General features: G+C 39.5%; 1 protein-coding gene across 10 annotated transcripts in view; it reads left to right on the top strand.

The window, feature by feature from the left end:
- Positions 1-22,990, top strand: part of PPHLN1 (periphilin 1) — a 51,481-nt gene extending 28,491 nt beyond the window's left edge. For 9 of the 10 annotated variants that reach the window (XM_044422910.1, XM_044422916.1, XM_044422911.1 and 6 more), the window contains 4 exons: positions 6,387-6,469; positions 8,628-8,747; positions 11,489-11,629; positions 22,073-22,990. In XM_044422910.1, coding sequence (XP_044278845.1) covers positions 6,387-6,469; positions 8,628-8,747; positions 11,489-11,629; positions 22,073-22,264 — 536 coding nt within the window. In that variant the 3' untranslated portion in view covers positions 22,265-22,990. The remainder of the gene's footprint in view (positions 1-6,386; positions 6,470-8,627; positions 8,748-11,488; positions 11,630-22,072) is intronic. The other variant, XM_044422917.1, reaches the window with a different exon arrangement.
- Positions 22,991-25,295: the final 2,305 nt, after the last annotated feature.

The following is a 25,295-nucleotide window of genomic DNA, read 5'->3' as shown; positions in this document are numbered from 1 at the left end:
CCCATGTGTAGGATGCTCCCCACTTTTCTTACTGATGTCTGAGCGAGCAAGCTGGTGCCACGCATGCACGCACCCACTGCCTTGCTGTTTCCCCGTGCACGCGCCCGCCCACCAACTTGCCTCTCCCCCTGTGCGTGTGTGCTTGCCACCTCCCCACATGCACGCCTGCAGTTGCGCCAGTCTCCCCGCCCCTGAGCGTGCCCATAATCGCGCCAGTCTCCCCCCGAGTGCACCTGCGATTGGGCCAGTCTCCCCCTGAGCGCGCCTGTGATTGCACTAGTCTCCCCCTGAGCGCGTCCGCGATCACACAAGTCTCCTCCCAGTGCGCCTACGATCGCGCCAGTCTCCCCTCCCAGTGCGCCCGCGGTTCTCCTCTCAGGCCCCTGTGTATAAGACGTCCCTCCATTTTTAGATAAATATTTTTAAGAAAAAGTATTGTCTTATACACAGAAAAATACAGTATACCCTCCTGAATAAAGAAATTCAGTTTCTAGGTATTATGCTTGACACATTTGGAGACCCACTGATTATAAATATTACCCTTTTCAAAGTTATTTCTGCTAGTGGCTACCATCATGTTGTCTGGCAATGAAATCCATATGTTTGCATGGAAAAAATACTTGGTTTGGTGGATTCTAAAGCCACAGTTAATTCAGACTGTGTCACCCCAAAGTTCTCGTGAATTTGTAAAGTGATCTGTTCTTCTCTAATACTCTTACAAGTTTCTATCATATTTTTCTAAACCAGAAAAAAAATCCAACCCTGTAATCAGAGTTGCAGGATCCACTTTGTATGGTGGATACTCCATTACCTTTCTGGACTCTGTTAAGTTCTGCTAGCTTTTGTGAGGTTGAATGACTGACTTACAAACAGTATTCCCGGTTTTAGGTGGGCCTAGATTTTATTTTGTGTGCATCACAGCACTTGCTGTCATATTTTCAGGGGTTTTTTTCTGACATAGCATGCCATTCAATTAATGAACTGCCTACTGTACTTCTGGGATACAACTTGGGTGACTGCAGAAAGTTCAGACCAAATTGGTGCATACATGATTGTGAATGCTTTATTTACATGCACAAGATTTAATTTATATTTAACTACACTTGAATGAACCAGTTGATGTAGGAAGAGATTGCATTTGAATTCAGTCTGTTCTGGAAGGTGTTATATTTCTTCTGAGAGATCAGGTTCATAGCTTTGGAGTACTCTTTGATCTGTGCAGTCTCTGGATTTTCTAGTGGTAAGACAGTTGCACAATTGCATTTAGTGTGCTAGCTCCAAACTTATCTGAGTCTGCTTTTGCAACGGCTATTCATACCTCTGTTCACATCCCATCTAGACAATATAACTGCATTGAGAAATTCCAGATGTTTCAAGTGGGCAAAATGTTGCAACTACCCTCTGGAAGAGTACTCATTATGAAATTGTATTATACTCATACTGGGAGATCTGCAGTAGTTTCCAGTTGTTCTCCTACTTTAGTTCTACGTGTAGGAAGCTCTATATTGTTTGGGCCTGGCTATCTCAGGAACTGGCTGATGTCTTATGAACCTGTCTGGTTATTATCTGCAAGAGAGGCACTTGTGAAGAAACCACTGCCTGCAGAGACCTGATTTCTGGCACATTGGAAAGGTCTTTCTTCTGTATCATTCCCAAATGTCAAATGAATTTTCTGTAGAATTATGACAGACCCTCATTCCTTTGGCCTTCAGGAAAGTTAGGATGTACCTCTTTATCATAGTCTTAAAAATAGTGAACCAATTCTTTTAATCTTTCTTTTGTTTTTTCTTCTGCTTTTGTCTATGATGAACATCTTGCAAAAATAGTTGTAGAAAAATGTTCATGATAAATACGTACATACGTTCCCCCTCAGATATATTGGGTTATCTACAGTGGTATTCCTCTGTTGATGGAAAGATCCAGGAGATATTTCCCATTGCAGAACTCTGAGGGAAGCCATTTTCTTTTGGCCAAATTTTCCCTGCAGACCCTGCCATCCAAATCTACTCCTGAATGTTGGACTCTTCGAACAGTGTTGGAGGTAAGAAGGAGTATTGTGAGAAGAGAAAAATTGGCAAAAGTCACTTCCTTCCCTTTTCTGCTAATGGAAGCTTCCACTGGATCAAGAGCCTTCTGTCACCAGAGCAACACCATTAGATGTAATCCCTTAATTCAGTGCTTAATTCACTGTTTAACAGCATCCTTCAGTGCACCATGGGTTCCTCTTTTTCTTGATATCGTCTGCAGCTTCCCATGTTTGGAGTAGAAATAGAAAATAAATGAATAAATTAACATATGTGGGAGTTCAGTTCATTGCTCTTGGATTAACGGGAATATTCTTTCAGTTGAAGTTTAAGCACATACTGTTCGTTTTATATACCTTGTTGAAAAAGGTTTGGGTATTACTGCATTCAAAAGAAGCTAATAGGTTAAGTTACTGGTATTGTTCAAAATGGCAATTGGACAAACAGATTTTGGTTCAAATAAATATACTGGGGTTCTCTTTAACAGACTGAATCTTGGAAATCTGTCAGCAGTAAAAGTAAATGGCAGAAAACCTCAAAGGGATTTTTCAGGACCTTTTGATCCTTGTTCTGAGAATTTTTAGGTAAAAAATGTTATCTCAAGTGGCCAAAACTTGTTTCAGGGGATGCATGAGAAGAACATTGTGTATTCAAACTCTTGGATATTTGTGATGTGAGAAAATATTAGTGCTTCTAGAAACCAGTTTTTGAGCCTGTTTTTTTAAAGTTAAGTCTACTTTTAAACAAAAGACGCATTGCATCAGCATATGAGTAGACTGAGCAGGGCAGCAGGATCTGTCCTTGTTAGGATCAGATTTAGGTTCTTACCACAAGGGTTCTTCTACAGTTGCTAGACTTCAAACTCAAACTTCAGACTGTGAAGGAGCAATATAATAGAACTGCCTATTGTGCTTATATGGGTCAGAACTATAAAGAATATTGTTTAGTCTCTTGCAGTTCGTCGTTGCAACCTTTTTTCTGGATAATAGATAATATAGCTTGTTATCCACTTGGCAGATATCTCTGCTGAAATAAATCTAAGCTACTACTGTGAGGGTTGCAAATTTTATTGTAAAGATATAGAAAACTAGGTTTCATGTGAATATGGACCTTACCAACCAAGATGGTTGCCAATATTTATTTAGTTATGGTTATTAAATAAAAATATGTAATGCAGATATTTCCATGAAGGCCCTAATCCAAGACTTTTTCATATTGTAAGTGTGATCTGAAATCACAAAGCAGATGTGTGATTCTGGAGATCTGAGTAGTGTGCCAAGTTTTCAAATCCCTCTACCCTTAAACAGCAGCTCACTGAGCCCACCCAGTAGTCTTTCTGGCACTAGCTTAAAATATTTTTATTTACCTAGGCATTCTAATTTTTATAATGTTTATTTGCTTTGCAATTCTTATTATCTGTATTTTATTATGGTGGTTGATTTATTTTAGTTCAGTGTGTTTTAAAACTGGTAGTTTATTCTGTGCTGCCTTAGAATTGGTAAAAGATAGTATAAATATGTTTTAAATAAATACGTATTTTGTTATTTATTTTTATTTATTTTATTTTATTTATTTAGGAGACTTTTATGCCGCCCCATTCGCCGAAGCCTCAGGGCGGCTCACAACCTGAATGGTTATAGCCTGAATGGCCTTTTAACAAAATTGATCAAACAGCAGCAGCTCACTGAATGATCTGCTTTTGTGATTCTAATATTCAGGTTGTTTTATTACGATGTCCAGGAGCTTAGAATTTTGTATAATTAATTTTCCACAAATAATCTGTAAAGGTTTACATTTTAATTAAAATAGCTAGGACCTGCTTAACTCATCTGGTATTTGGAATACCAGCAAGCACATATATTTCAAACCAAAGGCAAAAATGTTTAGTAATGTCAGAATATAAATGTTATACTAAACAGAACTTGAAATCTAATCTATAAGCAATATCAATAAATAACATTTCCAGACATAGAATCATTAAGCTGGAAGAGACCTCAAAGGTCATCTCCTCCCCAAAGTGTTAATGACTTGACATAATCAGTTGCAAATCTTTGCAGTTTAACAAATAATTCAAAAAGTTGTTAAGTAGAGATCAAACTGAATGAAATCATGCTTCCAGTATATTGTAAATGGTACTACCCCTGAATCTGAGGAGGAACATCTCTACTGTAAAAAGGCACTTTATATTACACTTTAAATAGTTTATCCTTGTAAAAAAGTGTAAAACAAGTTTAACTTCATAAACCACTACTCATGCATAGTTTTTAAATTGATAGGATAACAGTGTAGCATGATGAACTGAAATAGTATTTTACCAATGGCAAGGAAGCCATTTGTAAAAAGAAAAAATGAAAAAAGGCGAAATGCAACAAAAGAAACGAATAGTACCAGCACCCTAAAACCACATGCACCTGCCCCTCTATCCCAAACAACCTTGCTCATGGCAACTGCATTAAAACTTTTAAAAACTGAGCAAGGATTTCACATCACTTAGGCAATGCAATTTTTAACTTTCATTTATCAGTCTCATATGCCCAAGACTCACAGTTCCCTCCCTCTCTAGAACCCCATTGCCCAGCTGTTCAACAGGTTGAGAGGAACAGGACTTTGATGGGAAGAAGGCACATTGTAATGCTTCTTTCCACATATTCTTCTCGCCATTGCCCTCAGGCTGGAGCCAGCCCACCTAATAGCTTCTGTTGATTAGCCAGAGGGTGATTAAGCCTGAAGGAAGGAAATCCAGTGGAGATTACTCTCCCTCAGTCCCTTTCTCCTTATGCCAATCACAGTGGACTGACAATTCAGTGTGGACACCAATGTGCAGGAAGAGGCATCTCTGTGCATCTCCCAACTTGTCCATCAGATTGGCAAGGGAAAAACTCCAGTCAGTGAGGAGGAGGGATGCGTGGTAAGATCTGGATGGTGGGGGGAAATGTTTAAACCTTCCTATTCCTGCATTCTGAGATGAGATGGAGGGGAGGAAAGTGAATGAATGTGAGAGAGACCGAGAAGCTCTGTGAGAAATGTAAGACTATGTGTGTTTGAGAGAAAGGGAAAGGGAATCGCTTCTTATTTGAGATGCTGGGGAAGGCTATCCTTGTGTGTAAGAGAGAGAGAATTGTAGGGGATGCCAACTCTGGCCATGTCCAACAGCAGCAAGTGATCCCTGCTTTATCATTTTTATCCTTGTGGTCCACAGTAATAAAAAGGTTGAAAACCTGATTTAGTTGATATAAAAACTGTTAAGTGGGCGGTTTTTCATTGCACTTCTGTGAACTCCTGAATTTTGGGGCCTGTCAAGTTTCTCTCTGTTCATGCATGTGCTACTAGCTTGTGTGAATGCTTGTGTGTACAGCACTGCATAGTTGGGGAGCTGGCTACTGCATCTATGCTTGGACCAAGCATAGATGCACATATAGCCTGTTTCACTTGAGTGTTTTTGGGTAGTCATGTAAAAGGTTGTTTGGAGGAATTGGACAGTGTGAACCAGTGTCCAGAATTTTCAGATTATTAACTGAAATGATAGAAATGCACATGAGTATACATAGGCTCCCATGGGTTGGATCCAGTCATGCTCTTACATGAATGGAAGGCCCCTTCCATTCTTGGAAAATACTCTGACCCTGTCAGCTCATGCCATTGGAGGAGAAAGAGGCAGGTTTAACTTCCCATTTCTTGTGCTTTCTTGAAAAACTGCTTCAGAAGGTCAGGGAGCCCTCTGGGACAGCATAGGAAGTGGACCAGTGGCTGTGGATGGTAGGAATTGTCAAAAACCACCTACCCCACTTTCTTCCAGGAAAATACCATGAGCTCGACTTCACTGGGGAGAATTGGACATACCAATGTCTAGAAAGCATGAAATACTGGCATCAGTACTGCATATTTAGAAAAAGCTAGGTAGTCTTGGGTACAGGGTCCAAGATGAGCAGTATGGGACTCTCAAGAGACCAAAAGGTATATTGTGATATTGTTGCATTCATTTCATCTGTGTTACCTTTCTATGGTAATTACTTCAGGTCCAATCCTGAGCTGGTTTAGAAGTACTCCACATACAGGCATAAAGCCCGGTTGGTAAAAAGGTGATTCAGAAATATTAAATGTGCAAAAGTACATTACATTAAAAAGAATCCAAATAAGTCTTATCCTTTAAATTTGAATAATGAATTTTCATTCTGTATTCCAACTGGTTAAGTCTATGAAGCTATTCCTCTCCCTTCTTAGGTCCCAAATCTTTAATTTCCTTCTTAGGGAAGCCTTCCTAAAATTTACATGTTTACAAGGAAGAAGTCGTTGAAGAAAATGTGCTAGAAGGCCTTAATCCATGTGTAACTTTCTGATTGTAATAATATTTTGTCTATTTAGGTAAAGAGAGGTCTTCATCTCAGTCTTTGAAAACCTCAAGAGATGTATCTCCATCAGGGACTACAGTAGTGCCACCCTCAAAGGTGAGACTTCAGTTTTAAAAAGTATGGAAAAAATCTAGGTCACATTCTGATCTTTTGATTTGAAATTTGTGCAAATCATTTTTTTAGATTCAGATTTCTGTGCATCAGTAATGTAGATTCTTAAAAAATCAACATTTGTTGATATCTTCTCGGAGGGGTTGGCTGAGTTTCTTCACAGAAAAGGCTTACTGGTGATGGGTGGTTTAACAGGGGTGGAGAAATTTTGTTGCATTCTTAACTTTCAAATACTGATTAAAGTTTGTAATGGGCTGTGAACAGGTAGTTTCATGTGAAGCAGTTGTATGGCAATGAATGACCATGGTTCTGGTATAGATTGTCAGGAGATGAAGGCAGTTAGCATAACACAGTAAGACACACCACCCCCAGTGGGCTCAACAGTTCATCATGGGAAGTGAGGACTCTTTTTCCCCCTGAAAAGGAGCATTAAAAAAATCCTAACAAACTGGAGCACTTTTGTTTTGTTCCCCCCACAAAGAAAGTGTGATAAGCCAGTAATGTGTGCTCCAGAATGTTTCTTGGGAATTTATTTAGGGGCTGTCACTCACAGTAGCACAAGCTACATTGACAAGAGCAGAAAGAGCAGTTTGACATTCCTGTTAAGCAGCTCATTTTTCCTTCAGCCCAGAGTGGGATCATTCTCCTAGGTTTGGTTGGTGTGCCATCCATCCATCATGGGTTAAATAACCCCTTCTATAGACCATGGATTGTCACAATGGCTGATAGGCCAAAAATATACCAATCTTCCATAGCTTATAAGCTAGAGTGGATTGTTGTGTCAATCCAGTTACAGAGTGGGTTTGCGGGGCCACCCATCATGGATAACCAGGAGTGGTATGTTGTTCTGTTGCCGGAACCCAGGCCATTTCCTATAGGGTGACTTGTCTTGAGCCACCATGACAAATCTAGGGATTGCTGAATCCATGATGGGTTGTGTTGTTTAAACCTAGGAGACTAATCTCACCATGGCTTGCAAGAAGCAACAAGCAAGCTCCTAGGCAAGAGTGGCAACCCAGCCCACTTGCCACACTTGTCCTCGTTGTCCATGCCATCATCAATGAGACCTTTTCCACTTTGGAAGCAGCCACTGGCTTGTTACCTCTTTTTTCCCTTTCTTTTTAGGGGTGGAGTGGCACAAATTTGTGAAATTTCAGTCAGGGTCGTTCATTTTTTTAAATCAGCCTACACAGGTATGCACCTTTGAAGGACCAAAATGCTTTGCCTGATAAATGTCCTGGTAGGTGTCTGCTATAAAAGTGTAGTGGGCAACATCGGTGGACTTTGACCAAGCATGGCTGCATATCGCCTTGTGCACATTTGTGTACATTTGACAGCTGTCATTCGCTGAGTTCCTAACTGAAAGTGGTGAAGGCTTTTTTTCCTCTGAAAGGGATGGTGGTAGTTATACCCCTTTCAGGTATGATCTCCTAGGATGTTGGGGGTTTTTTTGTATTGCCCTGGTTATTCTGTCTTCCTACCCTTTTTCAGATTCCCCCAAGCTTTTAGGTTCTCCAGGTTCTCTGTTTTAGGTTCTCATTTGCAAGCTGTCAAGATCTCTAGCAAACTTGAACATTGTTTCTGGACAGGGAAGTATACAGTCATGAAAGAGAGAATGAGAATGCTACTAGTCTCCTAAAGATTCAGGAGGTAGGGAACATTGCAGAGAGCCTTTGTAATGTACTGGGTAGACTTGGACCAGGACTCTGGAGATCCAGGCTCTAGTTGCTGCTCAGCCCCAGCTTGGGTGACTTTGGGCCAGTCACTGACTCTCACCCTAACCCTACCTCACAACACTGTTAACATGGAGAGGAAGCGAATATTGTAAGCTGCTTCAGGTTCCTTGCAAAGAGGGGGAAAAGGTGGGATATAAATTTATGTTGGTATCATTGAGATTGCTTTACTGTTGAGGAATTGGAATTTCTGTATATTTTCAATCTCCCATTCAATTTCTGTCTTCCTGAACTTGCTTTTCAAATTATCCAACTTTCTTAATCCTGATGATCCTTTTCATAAGGGCGATATTTATCAAGTACTCTTTATGTTACTTAAACTGTTACTTTCAGCCTCCCTCCACCTATGTTATTGTATGCAAGATTACATGTAAACCCACACTTTCCTCCCCCCCCCCCCCCCCCTTTAGGCACTGGACAAAAGTAACAGGTTATCAGAAAAGGAACTTGCAGAGGCTGCAAGTAGGTGGGCAGCTGAGAAAGTGGAGAAAGCTGAAACAAGCAACATACCTGAGATTTCAGAGTATGATGTAAGTAAAAATACTAATAGATATTTGGCCATATAAACTATTTAGCAGACTGTGCTTTTCACCTGCTGCCAAATTAGTAATGTAACAACTCACAGCATGTAATAGTAGAAGGCTGTAGCTGGAGGCTGTAGCTGGTGTTCCATTGAAGATGCAAAAAGGTGCTACAATTCTCTGTAAAGCTTAAAGATAAGCAACGTGATTACAGACAGTCCCTGGGTTATGAATAAGCTCCATTCCTGAGAAAACAGAATACCATTTTTAAGTCAAATTTGTATGTAAGTTGGATCACGTGCAGTTGGCCTTCCACATTCGCAGGACTTAATGGTACAGAGTCCCCATGAAAGTGGAAAACCCACAATATCTCTACCTGCACCCCCCCCCCCCCCCGCCCCAAGCTCACCGGGACTTCCTCTTTGCAGCAAGGTTTTCCTTTTCCTGATGGGCAGCACAGGAAGGCATGCTTTGGAGGCCTCCTTCTCTCTCCTTTCACTTCCTCTCTGTCTCTGGCAATAATGATTTTTGCAGTCAAGTTTGTAGATTAATATTCTGCATGGCAGTTTGTTTGTAAGCACTGGTTGTTCATAACTTGGGAGCTCCCACTTTTACACTTTTCCCTGCTTTTGCCTGTCCCTGAGATACTAGCTGAATTGTTCGGACACATGAGCTCCTTCTGAAACACCCAAAGATCTGACTATGAAAGGGGTGTTTGAGGCTCCACCCCACTTTCTAGGCTCTGTTTTTAAAGTGGAACGTATAAGGACTTACAGAGTTTTTCCTTGGCAGGGAAATATACTAGAGCTGCCAGTGTGAAACTTGCAGGGATCCTGTACATGCAAGTAAAAAGTATATCAGTGGAAGCTCTCTATTTAACATCTATCTGAGCTGTTACTAGCCAAAAGAGAATGTTTTTAACACCTTGTAAATCTCACTTTAAAAATGGAGCTCCCACCTTTGACATGTGCCAAAGTGCTTGCCCCTGTACTCCTCATTTTGCATGGTCCTGATATGTTACACTCTTGGGAACAAGAGTAGAAGTGTGGAACCATGAAACATGAGCTCCCTCCAACCCCCCCCCCCCAAAACAACTTGTCATGAAGAGTATGTTTGAGGTGTCATCCCACTTATGCAAGTTAACATCACTCTTGGCTTTGGAGCCATTTGATCACGTTCTGACAACCATCAAAGCATTCCAAAGAGAGCACTAATTCATCTGCAGACTGGCATGGGCAATGTACAGGGTGAGTACTGGTTGGATTTTGCCAGGAGTTACCTCCCCTTCACAGTACCTGTCCCAGCTCTCTGCAGCTCTACTTATACTACTCTGGTTTACACAAATGTGACAAAAAATTTTTTTGAAAAAATAAGGGGTGCAAATATTTGTGTGTATCATGGGAGCATCTTTTTTTTAAAGAAGAGACAACTTTGGGCTCCTTCCCACTTTCCCATTTTTAAAGAGGAGGGACTTGGAAGGTTTCACACTGCCAAACTGTCGGTTTGGCTTTTTTAAAGTAGTCATAGCCAATTTTATTAACAGACCCTAGTCTGGATGATGTGGCCAGCTGTGGCTACGTAAAAGTGGAAGTGAAAGCTTTTCAACCACCTGGGCATGGCAGGCAGAAGGAGGAATGTGTGAGCCCAAAGTTTGCTTAACCTTTCTTCATTTTGTGCATATCATATGGAACTGTCTTTTAATATGTTGTATGAATAAGGCCTTAAACTGTATACAGACATACTTTCAAAGAAAGGCATTTTTTCCCTGTAGTGTGATCTCTGCTCCTTTCTGCCTTTGCTCTTTATGCACATGTACAGTCCCCAGGTCCAGTATCTTTTCACTCCCCCTGCATTATGTTGTCATCAGATGGATTTAATGAATGGGCTATAGTCTGCAACAGTTTATGTTAGAATAACATAAGGTGCTACAGTTTGCAAGAACAGAGCAGGGTTGTCAAGGACAGCACATTTTGGAGGGCATTCATAGGGTTGGCTTTGGTGACTTGCTGGCACATAACAACAACAAGGCGCTATAAGACTCCATTGTTTTTTTCTGCAAAGGACTAACATGACTACCCTCTGGAAACTGTCCCCATTTGTTGTCTTTATCAATAGCCCTTGTTTATCTGGTCATATGGTTATCTGGTCAAACATTTGTTCAGGGTTTTATTTGCTGTTTAACTATTTAAAAACCTGATCCAGGAAAGGTTGGGAGGAGGCTGTTACTAAGACAAGGGCTGGCCAGCCAACCACGTTCCAAGGAAGAAGGGGGTGGCTTTGATTAAAGACCAGCCAATCAGCACTACATAAGTGTAATGTCTATTCTTTCCAGACTTCTTTGCAGTGGGAACACTGCTTACATTATCTTGTGTGCCATCTTACCGTTTTTGGATTTGTACCCATTTTATTTTTTATTTTTTTTTGTTCATTTCTCTTACTCCTCTCCCATGTACACACAATTTGAATAGTTGTTTGCTGAGATAACCAGTTTGATATCCCTAACTAGTGTTGCAGTTGGGGTACAAGTCAAAAATCTTCAGCCCTCACCAAAAGATTAACAAAGCATTTCTAAATCTGACTGAATTTCTCTTTATAAATACCTTTCCATTTGATATAGCAAATGGGATCATTTTAGTTTGTGCTATATAAGGTGACTTGAAATACACAACTCCTACCAGGATAACTATGTATGTAAACATGCTTAATAAAGTATGTTTTGGCTGCATAAAATTATTATCTCTTTTCTAAAGGCTGCATCCACAGAACCATGTTATGTTGAACATCATGAAGAAACAGGCACTAATATTACAGAAAATAATGAGTTGTTTGAAGATAGTCAGCATGTTAGTCGCTCAAAGGCAATTGCTGCGAAGACGAAGGAGATTGAACAAGTAAGCCTCACATTGTTAAAATCTCATCTTCTGTAAATATTCTTTGTGTTTTTATTTCAGAATTCAATTTGCTATAAAACCTGACTACTTAAGGCTTTCCATGGTACCATATAATGTAAAATTATGCTAGTTGATGACTGTTTTCCACATATCAACAAACCATGGGTTGTCTGGGCCATACTACCTCCTGCCCCCCTCAGTGTTTCCACTTGCTCAGTTGCAAAGCTTTTCTTTAAAATGCAGAACCAAGGTTTGTTTGCCTTGCTTGATGGTATTCCTAATTCTTAAAAAAAACAACATGTGGATTAATGGATCAATGACCCTATAAGAGTGACTAATATGCTACTAGCAGCTGACATGGGGACTCTTTCACATACCATTCCACTAAGGCTTGTATCCAGGAGCCATCAAAGCATTCTGCTTTCGAAGTTTGCCTAAAAATAATAGAAAAGCACATGCACAAACCAACAAAAACACTATGCAAAAATGAATGGTTGTGTCAAGGAATGGTGGAGTCTATCCTTAGTAGTACTGGTAACATTAGTAATACTTCTTGGTTCATGCTGGGTAGCACAGAGACCAATACTGAGATTGTACTTTCACAGAGACTGATACTGAGATTGTTGCTCTAGTTTCTCATTTTCATATTCCTTAACACTCTCTATTTACTATTTAGCAAAGTTTCTCTGTAGATGTAGTAGAAACTGCTCTGATGTGATAGCTTTGTGAATATTTGCTAACAGTTACAGTGGGTAAGTTAGAATCTAGTGGATGGTCATTGCATGACAGCTTTCATCTACTAGTCACTGCAGCTTTCCTTAATCTGGTGCATACAATATGTTCTGAACTACAGCTCCCATCATTCCTGATCATTAGCCATGTTGTGCAAAGGATGGTGGAAGTTGTAATCCAAAAGGTCTGGGAAGCTAGTTTATTGAAACAATGAATCTTGTAAATTCTGTTCCATTTCTAAATCATGTTGTGATCTACCTGTTTCTAGGATCTGTTACTGGGAAGGTAGCATTTCACATGGCACAGAAGTAGGCCTTTCAGAGCATAGCAAATTAATGAGTTTAAAAATAAGTACAGATTTGAGGCAGCTGCTGTTAGAGTCAGCTACAAAATTGAACTAGTCCAGGTCTAAAGTACAGTGTTTCATCCCTGCAAAAAGCTGCAGCAACAGCTGCTTGGAAGCCATATCTATTTTTAGACTCTGCCAAAAATTATTATTTTAAGATGCTCAGTTCATTTATGTGGAACATTTACATTCCAGGGACTGGACTTAATAATATTACTTGTGTTGAAATAGTTTCATTTTGAGAAAAAGAAGTCCCTAGCCCCTTTGCTTATACAGAGCTATTGCATAGATGCACACCAGCTTTCAACCGATTAGTATGTACAACTTCAAGTGGGAAAAAGGAAAACAGCAACAATTGAATTGAGGTTTTATAACTTGCATGTTGAGCTCAAAACTAGCTGTATTTTCACTTGGTGTAACAAGGATTGGTTCAGATATAACACCAAAATATAGTTCATCCTCTCAGGCTTTTATATTCTTCCTCCTTTCATACTTTGATGCTCTCAATGATCTTGGTTTGTGTAAACCAAAGTTTGCCATTACATAAAACCTGGCAGTTTGAGTTTGCCCACCAAATCAAAATTGGAAACTCACTTCCAATCTGGTTTAGAGGGCAGGATCAAAGCATAGTCTGCAAATTTGTCATAATGGTTGGCCAAATTAGGAGCCTAGAATGGAGTAACATATGAAGTTCAGCTTCAAACAATCTCCAAGCTACTCTATAATCTTGTACACTACTTTTGTAGTGTCCACTTGTCTAGTTAGACACCACCTTTTCTCTTTAACCATCTGGTACAACTTGGTGCTGTCCAAAGATTTTTCTTTCCTGAATGTATTTTGTTATTTAAACAATTAAGTTCCTTCATGTATTTTGTGAAATAAGTTAGGTACATTGGTGTTTCTTCCAACAAGTACAAGATACCAGCTACGTTGGGAAAGGTGGCAACCTTGGAGCAAGTAGACAATCTCTATCTTAGATGTTCCTTGGAGAAGCCCTGCCAATTTTAATTTTTGCCATACAGTGGGCAGCAGACTCCAGGGTTCTAACTTGCAGAAAGACACAATGTGTAAAGAGGACAAGGAAAAGAGCCAAAAAGAACAAAGAGGGACGAAGGGAGCCTTGCTAATAGCACTGAAGGCAATCAAATTCATCTGGCACACAGATGGACATTATCCTTTCAAGCACCTCTGCACTGTTTTTTCCCTACAACCTCAGATGCATGGATGAAGTGGGTTGAGACCATATGGAAACTGAAAATGGTGTTTGAACAGACAGAGCTACTTCGCTAAGGTGGTGTCATTCTCTTCTTCTCTACCAATTGAATCTGGCAATCTTTCATCAAGTTGTACCAATGCACTTGGGACAGATCCTCTCTTCAGTAGTATTTCAGGGTCTTTGAAACATTTCAGTGGCCTTTAAGCCCAGAAAGATGAATAAGGCAAATTCTATTGCCACAATTTATCTTAGGCAACTCAATTTATCTTAATTCATACAGACCTTCACTAGCAACCTGCTTCCATGTTTAGATGATTTCTAATCATTCCACCTCAGTGTGTAAATTGTTCACTTAAACTCTGAATTGATTTCTGAGGACTTTAACCAAGCACCCTTTGAACATCTGGTGGTGGTGTCACTCAAGATGCTAATTCTAAAGACATTTTCCTTGGTGGTTAGTGCCTGAATATCCTGGACATAGGAACTACTGATTCATTTCTTCAGCTTTCAGTTGCCCACTCTCTTGAGGAATGGTCCACTCAGTGACTGGCTAGTTTTTGCCTTAATGTGACCCAGCTGCATAGACTGTGCGTGTGCGCGCACATGCATGTGTAGGTGAAGCCTTATTGGAATACTTAGTTGAAAAGAATATTGTTTTTACAGGCAAATTACATTCCTTCATCTGTACTAAAAATACTGTTTCCATAAGTCAATGAACTCCACCTTTTCTTAACCTACATCCTTCTCAAGATAAGAGCTAAATTAAAACATCTGCCTGCATGGGTTTATAAACATTATTAATGCATTTCTAGCTAGCAAATCAATACTAAACAAATGATTTTTGTAGATAAAACACCCTTCCTGTTTTTGACAGAGAAACAAGTTTACTATGGAACAAATTTAGGAAACAGATTTCAATTACTTTGCTATTTTTATAATAAATCATTGAAGGGTGGGTCCTTCCTGAAGTAAAAAGTTGATTACTCCCTGCTTGTATTTTGAAATGTTCACAGTTAAGCCATCTTTATTAATCTTTGTCCATTAGTGAAAGTAATGTAATATATTTTAAAAAGTTTTATTTTAACTAGCAGAAAGCAGTTCTGCTTTCACAAAGTAGGATGCCCACCTTCTGCCACTTTCAGTCACCGAATGCACTGTAACCTTCACTACTCTTCAGTTCTCCTGAAATTGTGTGGGGTAAGGCTTAGAAGGCTACAGTGAGTAAAAGGCATTGGATACTCTGCCTTTCATGATAGAAGTACTTTGTGGCAACAGAAAGTCACTTTTGGTTACAATTTTAAGTTAATTTTTGACAGGATAGGATAGCAACACGTTATGAAATTGTGGCCCAGAAGAATTACATTTTTCAGACAAGCAGTTGGAAACATGAAGATGACATAGGGAACAGAAGGTTTGTAATATTCTGCAGATTTTAAGATGCAAAATGTCTTAAGTCTCTTGCTCTCTAATGTACTGGAGAAAGCATTGTGGGAATCCAGTTAGCCATGTCAAAAGGTGCTGGCACTCACAAGCTGCCTTCTGGTGTTTTGGCAGAATGTGAAAAGGATCCATATAATGCCTTGCAAAAGTATTCATTCCCCTTTGACTTTTTTACATCTTGTTGTGTTATTTTCTGATACTGGAATTGATTTAATGAACATTGTTACCACTTGATGTCCGCAAAATACTCAACACTGTAAAGGTTTTCTTGTGGCACAAAGGTTGAGTAAACAAAAAAAACCTGGCACTTGCTGGTTGCATAAGTGTTCATCCCCTTTGTTGTGACATTGCTGTGGTGCAACCCACTACCTCAAGAAGTCACATTCTGTAAGTACTTGACTGGAATCCAGCTGTGTAGAACTCCAGAGCCATATAAACTCAGATTAAAAGCACTGGTTTGTAGAAGGTGCCAGAGTTTGTTAGAAAGCACGCACTATCTAAGTAGACAACATCCTGAAGACCTATCAAAGCAGCTCTGGGATGAATTTTATAGAAGCACTAATCATGCTTGGGTTATTCAAACAAATTCTAAACTATGAACACTTCCCAGAGCACTATTATTTATTTTGCATTGTTTGCATTTTTGCAAAATGGAAATTATATGGTTCTACTTCAGGTCTACCTAGAAAAGACTATCTACCAAGTCTTAGTAACTGAGTAAGGAGAACATTAGTCAGAGAAGCAACCAGGAGGCCAATGGCCAATGGTGGAGGAGCTGGAGTGAAAGAGGAAGAGTGGCAAGAAGAAAGACAAATCCATATCAAAGTCCATTTAGAATTTGCAAAAAGGCACGCAAGAGGCACAATAAACTTGTGGGAAAACGTTCTTAGTTTAATGAAACCAAAAATGAACTTTTTGGCCTTGATGTTAAAAACTTCATGTGACACAACGCCAACAGTGCTGATTGCCCTGGGAACACCCTTCCTCCAGGGAGGCATGGTGGTAACAAGATCATGCTGTGGGGATGCTTTTAATCAGCAGGGACTCAGAAAATGGCTGGGACATTGGGCAAGGTTGGATGGAGCCAAATACTGGGCAGTTATAGGGTTATAGGGACCTGGGACCGGGGAAGAAATTTACCTTCCAGCAAAATATTTGTCGTTCACTATTGGACCCCATCCAACCTGATAGAACTGGGGTAGTTTTGTCATGAAGAACAGGCAAACACTGCAGAATCCAAATGCAGAAAGCCCATGAAGCCTTCCACCTGTAATTGCTGCTGTGAAGGTGCAACCAGCAAGTGCCATTTTGTTTTTTGTTTACTTAACTTTTGTACAATTTAAAAAAAAACATCTTGTACTTCTCAGCATTGAGTATCTTGTGTGTATTAAGTAACCGTACCAACTAATTTCAATTCCAGGTTGTAACAGAGCAAAACATGGAAAAGTCAAAGGAGAGGTGAATAGTTCTGCAAGGCACTTTATAATCCCATTTTAAAACCAAAAATGAGAAAACAAAACAAACCTCTCAGGAGCCAGAAGTGGAAATGCAGAGCTGTGAGTGCAGTGAGTATTTCCATGGAATCCCAGCTCAGCCACATTTTCCAGTGGGTGGCCTTGAGCTACTTACAGTGTTGCTTTCAGTTCCACAGCTGCAAGGGTGCATTATGAGCAAGTTCTCTGGTTCAGACTCAGAATCTTTAATAACATAACTACTACTCTTTTATATTGGCCACAAATGTGTTATTTCATGCCCAAATGGTATTATTTGCATACTTTCTGACTGTTTCTCTCCAGTTTTCTCTGCCTTTCGAATGGGATGACTGTGTTCTGGATCTGAATACAGGACTTCTCCACAATTCTTTTCCTTACTTAAGGAGTTATTTTGAGAGTGTTACTGCAGCTGTTCATAGATTATCCCTTGTACCTCCTGCACACACACTTCCATGTGAGAGCTGAGAATCTGTATCAGCTTTAAGTTTTTAGTTCAATCCTATTTGTCTTTATATAGAATTATATACAATGGAGTTTACTGCCTAATAAATTTTCATTTCACAAGCAGGGAAAATTAAACTTGGACATGTGCCCACATAGAATCCAGAAACCATCTGTAACATCACTTGAATTTGAATTGTTCCAAGAATGATTTTCAGACATTCACCATTTTAAAGGGAATTATCCTTTTTGTGTGTACAAAATTTTTGTTGTTTGTATTCCATTCCATTTATTTCCCTTCTCAATTGATGAATTGTTGCATTTAGTTCCCATTGGGCTAACTTAGCTTGTTCTCAGGCAGTCTACCATGTGCAGGGCAACTTCATATATCCTGCAATACGATGTGAGAGCTTGTGCACAATATAACAGCTAGTTTCTAAAGTGATGCAACATGTATTAGCCATAATCCGAGAGCACATAAAATCAGTATAAAACTCATGAACACTGTTTTTCTATGAGTTTTAGAAACTAGTCTGGCTGCACCTGATGTAGAAGCAGGTGTACAAAGCTTTTCCCAGGATGGGTCTAAAGTTTGGCAGAAATGGACTGAAATGGACTTTGTTTTGAAATCCAGGTTTTGTTTTGTTTTGTTTTTTTGGATACTGGTGGGTTTTCTTCAGGCATCATGGTGGGAGGAAAATGCCTGCTCAGTGTGTAGAAATGGATCTTCTGATTGCAGCCTAAATTGTTTATACCTGACCAGCCATCTAATTAGGCCAACAGCAGGACAGTGTTTCAAGTTACCATTGTATTTCATGATAATTAGATCAGGCTTTCATTTTATGTTTCCTAAGGAAAAATAGACTATCATTTAGCCAGGTGGCTGCTCTAGTGATATGATTATAGTTATGGAATTTGGCCATCTGAGCAAAAATGGTTGTGGCAGATCTCTCAAAAATCCCTGAACTTTAAATGTTGAAGATTAAAACCAGCTTTATTTCAAACATATTCTTGTGCAGTTTGCTAGGGCAGTTTGTCAATAGGCAGTGCATTTCAAATGCTTTAGTTTTTTGGTGCTGCAGTATGCATATGGGGAATTGCTTTAAAGAAGATTTGTATTAGACTATTAATTGGCCTAAACCTGCTGAAGACAGATCATGTATTGAAAATAGCATGTATGAAATACTTCAAATGAAGAATTGATACAGACGAATAGTATTAATCATCAGGAACTGATGTTAAAGGTGAACAAGTAGATAAACTTATCAAGTCCAGTTCAGGTATCTCAATTGGTTAATAAAGTATTATGCCCCTGAATATACTTCCAATGGGAAAAGAAATGATATAAAGTCAGATTTGATATTAGCAGTATGTTGAAGTTTTTAATCGGACCATAATGCTTAAATCTTAGCAGAATAAACAAGTGTATCTTCAGCATCTCTTCTAAATGCATAGAATTGAGTACTTTCTAAAATGACAAAGGTTCTTTTCAAACAATGGCTATTTTTAGCCCCCTTTAAATTAATAGTGATTTCTTTTTCCGATTGTGGATTCTTGTTTAGCCAAAGCAGTATCATCTATGCACAAGAAGCAGGATTCTGGGAACTCAGAATTGTAGATGTATTAGGAAAAGAAAATCTTGAGGGGAAAAGATGTGGGCACTAACAGCTCAGGCAGGGACTGTGCATGCATGGTGGGCACAAATACTGATGAGAATGGAATATACTGGAAGACAGTATGGCAGGCTAGAACCTTGAACAAGAGTCCATTGGAAAAGAAAAGGAAGAGAGGAGATGGTATGTAGTAGAGGTCTGGAAGTGGCTGGTGAAGAGATGGGTGTGGGTGCAGCGGTCCTCTAGGCTAAAAAATTAAGTTGATTAGATGAAAGAAGGCGATGAGAGAGAAGACAAGGGGAGTTAGGAAGGTGCAAGGTTGACATTTTTTGTTCCTTTTCTATGACTGAGGGGGCGGGGGAAGACAGCACCATATCCTTGGATAGATTATTACCTGGTTTGTGCTGATAAGCTCAGGACTGGATTGTCTGTAGAGCGGCCTGTGAAAATCAGTGAAGGAATCCAAGTTGTTTTATGTACCTGTGATTGGTGGTCACTGTAACATAATTAAACACAAACTGATTGCCAAAGTGGCTGTTCTTTATTGTTGCCCTATTACTGGTTGGAAGGAACTCTTCTGGGGATTGTGTGGCATATGGCACTTGAGGTTAATACTGCATTTATCTTAAGTTGCCAGCATCTGTGAAAATGTATCTCAAAATGAATTTTTTAGTCTTGGTTTTGGTTTTGACTGTATGCATGCCGAATTCTGCTTGGGGTGAAGGGTAGAGTTCCGACAACCATACTATTGTCTAGACAATTGTCTAGATAAACAGGTTGGGCTGGAGCTAGGAGTAAATTGGAGTTGGACTAAGTAACTGTGCAATAAAACCTAGCAGTGTACTTCATTCTGATATGCACATGTTGCATACTGAAAAGTACTGAAAATAGCTTATGGCAGAAGTGTGGCTGATGCTTGCTTAGATTCCTAGTAAAATCCTTCCTGTGTATCAGTTCACAGTAGAGTTCAGTCCCCTAGCTTCCTCTTAACATTCACCTGAGCCAAAACCAGTATTCGGCTATATGTTGAAGCTTACAGGCGGATTAGCCAAATGTTTAAATTTGCAAATGGTTTTAAAAGTTAAAATTTGCATATAAAGTAAGGTCCCAGTTAGAGAGGGTACTTCCATTTGGAATGATCACTTTCACTTTTCCAGCCACTGGATCAGGTTATACATGCTCACTAGGGACACATTGCAGTGTTGTTCAGCATACACTTTTTATTCAAATGTGATCACAAGTTGCCTGGAGCTATTGATGCAAGTTATTGCTACTCATGCACAGTTTGAGAGTTAAGAGCTCATACTTGTGATTCCAGTTACTCTGTTCTCAACTTGAGGTTATTTTATACTAGCTTGCAGGCCTGTGCACTTTACCTATTTGACCAAAAGTCCCCTGCCCCAGTTGCTGTACTAAATAAATGTAAATTTCCAAACCTTTCCAGTTTAGCATATTCAGAATTCTATTTGCAGCTTCAGTGGGAAAGGGATGCTACTGATGAGTTGTGGGTCTCAAAATGGAATGGTGCTGAGTTGATGCTTGGAAGCACTAATAGACTTTGTTGTTGTTAGTCTCAAAGTCGTGTCCAACCCATCAGGACCCCATGGACAACATTCCTCCAGGCCTTCGTGTCCTCCACCATCCCCCGGAGTCCACTTAAGCTCATGCCGTCTCCTTCAGTGACTCCATCTAGCCACCTCATTCTCTGCCGTCCCCTTCTTTTGCCCTCAATTGTTCCCAGCATTAGGCTCTACTCCAGGGAGTCCTTCCTTCTCATTAGGTGGTCAAAGTATTTGAGTTTCATCTTCAGGATCTGGCCTTCTAAAGAGCATTCAGGGTTGATCTCCTCTAAGATTGACCGGTTTGATCGCCTTGCGGTCCAAGGGACTCGCAGGAGTCTTCTCCAGCACCGCAATTCAAAGGCCTCAGCTCTTTGGCACTCAGCCTTCCTTATGGTCCAGCTTTCACAGCCATACATTGCAACTGGGAAAACCATAGCCTTGACTATACGCACTTTTGTTGGCAGGGTGATGTCTCTGCTTTTTAGTATGCTATCTAGATTTGCCATAGCTTTCCTCCCAAGGAGCAAGCATCTTTTAATTTCTTGGCTGCAGTCCCCATCTGTGGTGAACTTGGAGCCCAGGAAAATAAAATCTGTCACTACCTCCATTTCTTCCCTATCTATTTGCCAGCAAGTGAGAGGAGCGGATGCCATGATCTTAGTTTTCTTAATGTTGAGTTTCAAGCCAACTTTTGCGCTCTCCTCCTCCACCCGCATCAAGAGGCTCACCAATAAACAAATTCCTGCCAGTGCAGTTTCTTTTGGTGGGTTTGTCTGTCCAGGGAGACGCACTACTTGTAAAAGCATCAAGTTTGTAATCTTGGTGCTGACAGGTTCAGCAACTTGGCTCTTTTATCCTGAATCAGTCATGCAACATCAGTAACATCAGCAATCAATGAAACACAAACTCATCCCAGGGGAGGCAGTTCTAAAGATTTGAGGCCATCATTTAAAAGGTCTTGTCCCTTTAACCTGCCAATCAAATGGTGGACTAGACTACAGTGCTTCCGGGTCATTAGCAGAGCCCATGAAGCTACATATACATGCAGTAAACTGGTCCTAAGAGGTTTAGGAAACTAAAGAACAAAGGCAGTGCTTCAAACGGAGTTCATGGTGTTAGGAAGACAGTGCAACTGGCACAGAAATAGTGACACAGTACCTAAGAAACTTGTTTAGTCAGTTGAACTCTGTACCACCTGAAATTCCTGAACTGTCTTTAAAGTCAGCTTTACTTAGCATTACAGTAATCTAGCCTGGATGTAATCAGACCATGTGTCATTGAAGCTGGGTCTACTTACTTCAGATAGGGTCACAACTGACAAACCAGTCAAAGCTGGAAAAACCCAAAAGCCACTTTGCACCTCCATAAATAGCTCCAAAGCCAGATAAGACATCAGCATATTGATAATCTCAGCAGGGAAAACCCTCAACCTTTTCTTCTACCTTTAGGGAAGAAGGTGCAGATTGTCTTCACCTAATCCTTGGAAATGCTGGTATTTAAGTTTGGTATTGAGAAAGTTCAGAGTTTAAAAGCCTTGTCTTTTAGTTTAGTGAAGTGCAACATAAATGCATTTACTGTCTTTCATTTTATCAACTTCTAGGTCTACAGACAGGATTGTGAAACCTTTGGTGCTGTAGTGAAGATGCTGATTGAAAAAGACCCTTCATTAGAAAAACCAATTCAGTTTTCCTTGAGACAAAACTTGCATGAGATTGGTGAGAGATGTGTTGAAGAACTTAAGCATTTCATTGCGGAATATGATAGTGCAAGTCAAGAATTTGAAGAAACCTAAGATCAGGACTGGATTGTTCATATGTAAATACCACGTTTCAAAGTGATGAATTCTTCAGCATCTGTACATCCTACAACAGATTTTTTTCTCTTCAGAAAACCTAATACAAATTTTATAGTAAGGCTGTTCCTTGGCAAGGTCATTATTTCACTTTTCACTTAGTAGTAGTCAACTTCTCAAAGAACGCAAAGTGTGTTTGAGGCACTTTTTTTGAATCTCAGTGTAGATTTGTACATTCCATTGACCTTAGGTTGGAAAATGTCATGTTAAATATAGTTCAGTAGGTATGCTGTTGTGTATTTTTGAAAATATGTCACAAAATGCCATAATTATTGAAACAGGCTTCTCTGAATACAAGTGACAGTCTTCAGATTTTATTAATACTGACTACAGGTATGTACAGTAGTAATTACAACTGTATTTATGTGTATTTACATATGTGCTGTCTTTAGGTAGGGTAGCCATTTGCAAATCCATTGTAATATTGAGTAAACAGTTGTTTGAAAACTGACACTAAGCTAGTTGTTTTAGTTTAGTGTTTTGTTTTTGATAAAATGGCCTTTAATTAAAATACTTTTAGCACAGTTTGAGATTTTGCATTTTCTTAATACAGCTTGTACAGTGAATCTTGAATATGTACTTAAACCTAGACACAAAACAATGGAAGAAAATGTTCACCATTCCTCTTCTGGAGTATCCACATTAAAAATGTTCTTTTAATATAAATGGATTCATTTAATATGGTGCACCTATTTTCTAATCAATGCTAGACTTACACAACTTTATCTTCTACAAATGGCACACTGGTTCAAATAGTTTTGGTATTTTCTATGATTAGTTGTGCCCCATATACCACATGTTGATCTCCTTTCATACATGAAATGGTGGTGGGGTAACAAACTTTTACAGGAGCAAGACTTTACTGTAATTCAATGGTTTAGCTTGGTCCATGTATTACTTAATGGTAGCATCTGCCATTAAGTAGATAAGAGAGGTACCTAACCTACCATAAAAGGATTTTTCCCAGAATTAAAACAGAAAACTGTCTCTATTCTATAGTCATCTTCCAATTTTCTCACAATATTCATCGCAATATGAGATGTAGTATTGGCCCTAGGAAAACTTTGCTTTGTGAATCATGGATGTTCAAGCAAATCACATTTGTTGATGACACCAAAATATTTCTAGGACACTTAGTCCTGAAAGCCATGTCTCCAAACTGGGTAAGCAGACAAAATGACAGTGATTTCAATAGGAGTGGGTGGAAATTATTGTAATACTGCAGGTACTAATGTAAGCATGGCTGGTACTTCTGTTTGAGGCAGACTGGTGTAACAGAAATCAACTTATTAATGTGCTTTGTGCTTTTCGCATAACCCAAAGCACAGGCTGTTGCTGAACAGTGGGATGTTTTTAAATTGTGGGTTTACATGAAAACTCTGCACTCACAAACAGGCCAGAGTATACAAACTAACAAGAAATGGTGCTCTGTGGATTGTTCATGGTTAACCCATAGTGCAGAGTTCACACCTAACATCAACAGCTATTCAGCAACCCACCTGCTGGCATTGTTATGTGCAAAGCAGGTCATTGTGACACCTATTAAAGACAAAGTACATCCTAAGGTATGGACTGAAAACACTTGATGTGTTTTTATTGAAATTATGTTGCAGTTGCAAATGATACCATACAGAGAGAAAGGTATCCTTTTGCAATGATTCTATTACTCCATGTCTATTTTGAGCGACACAAGAAACATGTTTCTGTATGCCTGGATGCAGAAATAGAGCTATGAAAGCCTGAACCCCCTTCCCCCAGCAAAAAACCTGAAAACTCCTGTTGATTTCCCTTTTTCCCACAAGGGCTATTTTTGAATATTTAAGATACAGTGTTTATATATTGTTACCCAGCTTTTGCTCACCACAGATGATTGCTAAAAAGAAGAAAATTTCTATAGAAAGACCAGCTAGAGATACAGAACTTCTGAAAATACAGAAGCATGGTGGGGGCATGTTTTTAAATCTTCTGCAGGATTCCCTGTATAGTTATTTCTTCTATTCCTTATTAATCTTCTACTACATTTTTAAATTTTTAGATATTTAGGAATGCTTTAAGACATGCTCAGGTCCCCATTATGTTAACAGAATAACCAGAACTTATGGAAGAAAATGTCCATTAGACCTCCACCACTATAGGAAAAGCTGCCGTAATTATAAAACTTTTAAGCTCTTACTTAACCACTGCTAGGGACAACCTTTCAATGAACAAAAAATAAGATGCTTGGTGCTAGTTTTTTTCCCAACACTGAATAAAGTGACACTATTCATACAACAGGTTTAGATTTCTTAGAGATTCTTCAATTAAATATGGGTGCTTACCATTCCTAAATAGAATCTTTTCCAACCAAATAAAACCTCAGAAGGGTTTCTTCCCCAGTCCATCTTTGGTGCACCCTTTTTTGCTGCTCCCTTCCCTTTAGTGCTTTTACTTGCTTGGCAACTGTGTGCAGATTAGCCTATATGAAATTTTGCATCGTCAGTTTTCATGTTATGTTACCTACTCAGCTTTGTCTTCTCCTTTGACAATTGAACAACACAGAGAAATTAAGTGGTGAACAAAAAAGGGTAGCAATTAAAGCAGAGAGGGAGAAACAAGACAAGTTCTGCCATGGAAGACACTGAGACACCAGCTGTGGGGAGAGTAGGAACAAGAAAAACAAGCCATGGTAAGCCCAATCATTTGTGGACAATGGACACTGTGAGTCAGGTTTACAGAACATCCTGAACACCCTAAACCATGGTGGCTTATAACCTGGGGTAATAAACTTGTTGTATGATCCCAACAGCATGGTTTGTTAACAATTCTGGCTGGGTTCAGACAGCACAAGAAGCCAGCCCTTGTTTATAAGCCACCATGTCCAGTAAACCCAGTCTGTGTAGCTTATTCGCAGGGTGGCTGTATGTGTACTCTGAACCACGTTTATGATGTCTGTTCCTGTGTACTTCCTCTCTGGTACTATCGAGATGTTTTA

This window comes from Varanus komodoensis, unplaced genomic scaffold, assembly GCF_004798865.1.
Source record: "Varanus komodoensis strain SLA01 unplaced genomic scaffold, ASM479886v1 scaffold13_1, whole genome shotgun sequence".
Lineage (NCBI taxonomy): Eukaryota > Metazoa > Chordata > Lepidosauria > Squamata > Varanidae > Varanus > Varanus komodoensis.
The sequence above is the reverse complement of the archived record's forward strand: the minus strand, read 5'-3'. Positions and strand labels throughout refer to the sequence as shown.